This window comes from Pteropus alecto, unplaced genomic scaffold, assembly GCF_000325575.1.
Source record: "Pteropus alecto unplaced genomic scaffold, ASM32557v1 scaffold191, whole genome shotgun sequence".
Lineage (NCBI taxonomy): Eukaryota > Metazoa > Chordata > Mammalia > Chiroptera > Pteropodidae > Pteropus > Pteropus alecto.
Window position 1 is genome coordinate 440,699 of NW_006434181.1, and position 4,756 is coordinate 445,454.

The window sequence follows — 4,756 nt, forward strand, 5'->3', positions numbered from 1 at the left end:
CCTGGGGACCACAGACAGACTCCAGGAGCCCATAGATATTCTGAAATTGGAAATGAAATTGGAAACGAAGTTGTGCATATATGTTCATATGTATATTTTTCCAGGAAGAAGATTCACAGCTTTCACCAGATTCCCAAATTAACTCATTAAAGGTTAAGAATCATTGACAGACACTACTAGTTGGTCATTAGTTAACTATCTCAGAATGCTGCAAAACAAATGCTGCACATAGCTCTTCTCTCCGGGCAGTGATGACACTGTACTCTATTGATGTACTCTTGTGACTACACCTTATCTCATCTACCACTATTCCCCATGGACTGTGGAGAAGTACCTTGGTCCCACAAAAACTGTGGGTTCCAGGAATGCATATAGATGTGCTACATTCCATTTCTGGCTCAGGTAGAAAAGCACAGTGCCCTTAATAGAGCCTAGAAGCTATTCTTTAAATGCCGCATTTCTAAAAAAAAAAAATTGAGCCACTATAATCTTTCCATAGAACTCTTAATACAATCCTCAGCATTCAAAGTCTTTGAGAAACTCAAGAGGTAGAAGAGAATTTCCAAACCTTGGACATGTACTTATTCACACACTAGGACCTCTTCCATTTAATCTTCCTCAGTTTAGGCTCCAACTTCTCTCCAGTGAGGTATGTTCAGTGAGTACTAAAAAGTATAAAACTGAAAGGGCCTTTAAAAGATCACCTATCTTTTAAACTATCTCATTTTAAAACTATCTCATTTTTCAGGTGAGAATATTAAGCAACAGCAAGACTGCTGATGTGACCAGTCATACAAGGACCTGGGAGCTGAGGTAGGATGCCTATTAATTCGATAAATAAATCTTGAACCTCTATAATGAGGCTGGTTCTGAATATTTAATAATATTATCCAGTTTCTATTCTCAGGAAGTTCTTAGTCATACAGAGGCATGTAGCATCCCAGTTAAAAACATGGATTCTGAAGTCAATAGACTTGGGTTTAAATCCTGGCTGTATAACTAACTACCAGCTGAGTGACCTTGGTCCTACCTATTTAAACTGAGTGAACTACAATTTCCTTATTGGAAAACAGAGTTCATAAAAACAGAGTTTAGTATGTGTAGCGCACATACTAAAGGGTTTAAGGGTAAAGTGTACTATTGTCTGCATCTTACTTCGAAATGCAAAAGTGGATCTGTGGCTGAGTAGATGAACAAATATATGATAAAAAAGAGTAAAATGTTAATTGTAGAATTTAGGCACACAGGTATTCATTATACAACTTTTTTGTATATCTTAAAAGTATCATAGTAAAGCTAGGGAGGCACAATTATTAGGGTGGTGAAAAGACAATGAAAATAAAGCTGTTTTGGCATATAGAAAGCACTCAACCAATGTTAGCTATTTGCAGTAACAGTTCCTCAGTAAGCAGAAGCTGCATAAAGAGAAATTTGAAGCCACCTAGACCATGCTAGTATTTCCTCTTTGGAAAGATGATGTTCAGAATGGAAGCCAGAGGCTCTTCTTTGGCCCATTCTATTAGCACATTAGGCTGGGAAGAAAGAGTCTTAACCTCATATTAAGGTTTCTGAAGCTGTCAAACCATGGCAAGGCCAAGGAGCATGGATCTGAGAGCACAGCAAGCCGAGAGGTGGCTCTAATATCATGGACAGCACTAATTTGAGAGTCAGAAATACACATAGGTACAAATCCCAGCAACATCATTACTAAACTGAGTAGTAAGTGGATAAGTGAAGTGACCTCTCACATTCTCGATTTTTTAATTTGCAAAAAAATAATAATACAAAGAGCTTAAATAGTTTTACGATTATAACGTAAGTGAAAGGACTTGGAATCACTACCACTTAATACAAGCAGATTGAATTAGAATGATCAAAAGGATGCTGAGAGTGTGGGTGAAGCAGATTTTCCCCTCTGTAACTCCTACTTCCCTTCTTCAGCTCCCATGCCCTGGGTATCAAAGTGAGCTTTTTCAGGTTGATCACTCTCTGACATTAAACCCCCCATTGCCTCTCACTGCTTTCACAAAAAATCCAAATTCCTTACCATGGCCGGCAAAGCCCCGCAGGAAGTGGCCTCCAACAATACATAATTATTATTTTGTTTACTGGTTTAAACTTTTATCGTCTGCCTCGCACCACGCCAAAATGTAAGCTCCATGGGAACAGAGACCTTATCTATCTTGTTTCCCGCTGGACCCCAGCGTCGCAAACAGAGAATAGCAAGGAATAGGGGGCTCACTCAAGACTTGTCCATGAGGTGAAGAAAGGAGTCAACCACCCCCGTAGGGCCGTAACCTGCTCACCTGAAACGGCCCTATTCCCAGTCCCAGTGAGGCGCCCCCTCGCCGCTCCCCATAGCCACTATTCGCTGCCCTGAAGAAATTTTGGCCGTACACCCCAGCTCATATCTCGCTCTGAGCTCCTGCTCAGCGCCCCAACCCCTGGCCCGCCCGCCACACCTCTCGTGCGTTCTCCTGGCCCACGAGCCCCGAGGCTGCCTGCTTGGCCAGACCGCTCTCGTCCAGCCCTAGCCCCTTCACATGGCTATGGGAGGCGATGCGCTGTGTCTTCGTGGTGCTCTTCACCTCCTCAATCTTCATCTTGCAGAAGTCGGGAGCCAAGACCTGCGTGGAAAAGTAGGAGCGAGTACCGCACGCAGGGAACTTGAGTTACCATGCGGCTGTTACTAAGGCGGTTTGTCAGGGCCCGCCTTGATCGGCGCTACATTGGCGAAGGCGAAAACTCATCCGCTTTCCATTGGCTCTTGGCTGTGCCCATCGCGGCGGCTGCGGGGCTCCGCCCACCATTTTCCGGCTGTGTCTCAGGGTTAGCATTCCCAGCAGCCTGCACTTCCTGCCCTGGCGCGGGGCGGTAACACAGAGCAGTTACGCCGCGGATTTGATCTGGGGTTGGGCCCTGGCAATGTGGTGTAATTAGTAAGCGGACCATTCCACGCATTTCGCATTGGAACGTCGTATCCTTTCAGTGAAGCTCAAGTTATTACCTACGTTTTGGAGATAGATAAACAGGTTTAAAGCTTAAGCTTTGACTTTTCTTACTAAGTTTTCTGACTCCCAAGCATTTGCTTTCCCTGGGGAGGCCCAGCTTAGCCAACCACTCCCACCCCTGCACTGCTCCGTATCCTTCACGGAACTGGCTTCCTCTCCTCGCCTCCACCCTCTTCCTTTATTTAAATTAAGTGGGCTGTAAATAGCATTTTATGTTTACAAAACTCTACAACTCAATAAGATAATACAATTCCTAATACAAATAAGGACGCTGGCTAAAAGAGGGCCCCCAAAACTACCCAAGAACACAGGAAATAATCTGCAGAATTGGAACTCCAGCTGAGGACTTAAAGCTTCACAGCTCATATAATCCTCATCTCATCCATGACCTCAGATCAATCAGCAAACATGTTCTGTCAGGTTCTGTAATGATATTAACAACCCTTGTACCAAAGTGTCCTCTTCTCATCCATCCAGTTATTCAGCGAATATTTGTTAGCACCTGCTATGAGCCAGACACTACAATGCACTAAGAATACAGAGATAAAATACAAAATCTCCAGCCTTGACGAGCTTAGTCTTTAGTTGGGAAATTTGCAACATGAGTGTGCAAGAACAGTTACATCCACCTGGTGTGCAAGCCCAGAGCAAGGCTACCTGGAACAGCCTGGAATGTTAGGAAAGGCATCATGAGGTGATAATGTGTGGGCCAAATCCTGATGAATGGATAAGACTTTCTCAGAGGCAGATGATATGTCACCATTTTATAGATGAGTAAACTGAGATCCAAAGAAAGGGAAGGACTTGCCCAGAGCTTAGGACAGCTTGGGGTTGAGACAGACCTAAAGTCAAATTCAGCTGCAGTAGTTCCTGATTCACATCTCCTTGTATTTCTCCATTATAATTTTTGAATCTAGATTTCTAAGTATTTGCAAGATTATTGGGTCAATGTTTGTCTCTCCCAATCAGCTACAGATGTTAAGAGAGTATAGACAACATTTGTGCTGTTTATCATTTAACCCCAGGGCCTAGCAGACAGCCTGGCTCACAATTAAGACTTCTTATAAATTCAAACAAAATTCTAGACCCCTCACATACATACTTGAAGTCATGCAGTTTTGCTGCATGTATTTTATACACTTGGTTTTATGAGACTTGGTAATGGTTTCTGTCAGTAAATGGAACCTTTTGGCATTTTCAGAGCCCAAAAGAGCCTTGTGCCTTGGAAGGCTGAGGTTGTTACTGGTGACCTGTGATTCATCAGCCCTAAGGATATCACTTCTCAGACACCCTAGAAGGTTGCTTAGCATCTCATTGACTTATTCTTGGTCATTACCCATAGGTGAGGAGCAATTCTTTTCACCCTGTGGAGGAGGAAGACTTTCTCCCAACTAGTAGTCAAAGTAAGGAACTCTGTGGAACTAATTTCTTCATGTATTGCCCACTTAAAAGAGAAGATTATTTTCACATTTATTGTTTTAAGTCCCAAACTTTGGCATAAAGTAAAGAGAAAGATTTCCTTCCAGCCAAATATGGAGATGGAGGTTAAGTACTTTGGAGCTTGGAGGAATCTCTCTGAGAAGCACTTGGTTCAGTGGTTTTCAAACCATATTCCTTAGAATTGTAGAATTCTTTTGTGGGCAGCGTGAAGGAGCAAAGGGAAGCCTCAGATTGTAGAATACTATTTCCATGACCCTACCTCCCCTTCCACCAGAGCTTTTCCAATTTTTCATTGCTAAAGAATG

The 4,756-nt window shown here is 43.0% G+C and overlaps 1 protein-coding gene across 2 annotated transcripts in view; it reads right to left on the minus strand.

Moving 5' to 3' along the window:
- Positions 1-2,761, minus strand: part of RUVBL1 (RuvB like AAA ATPase 1) — a 38,998-nt gene extending 36,237 nt beyond the window's left edge. The window contains exon 1 of one of the 2 annotated variants that reach the window (XM_006909031.3): positions 2,463-2,761. In XM_006909031.3, the coding sequence (XP_006909093.1) occupies positions 2,463-2,603 (141 nt within the window). In that variant the 5' untranslated portion in view covers positions 2,604-2,761. The remainder of the gene's footprint in view (positions 1-2,462) is intronic. The other variant, XM_025044789.1, reaches the window with a different exon arrangement.
- Positions 2,762-4,756: the final 1,995 nt, after the last annotated feature.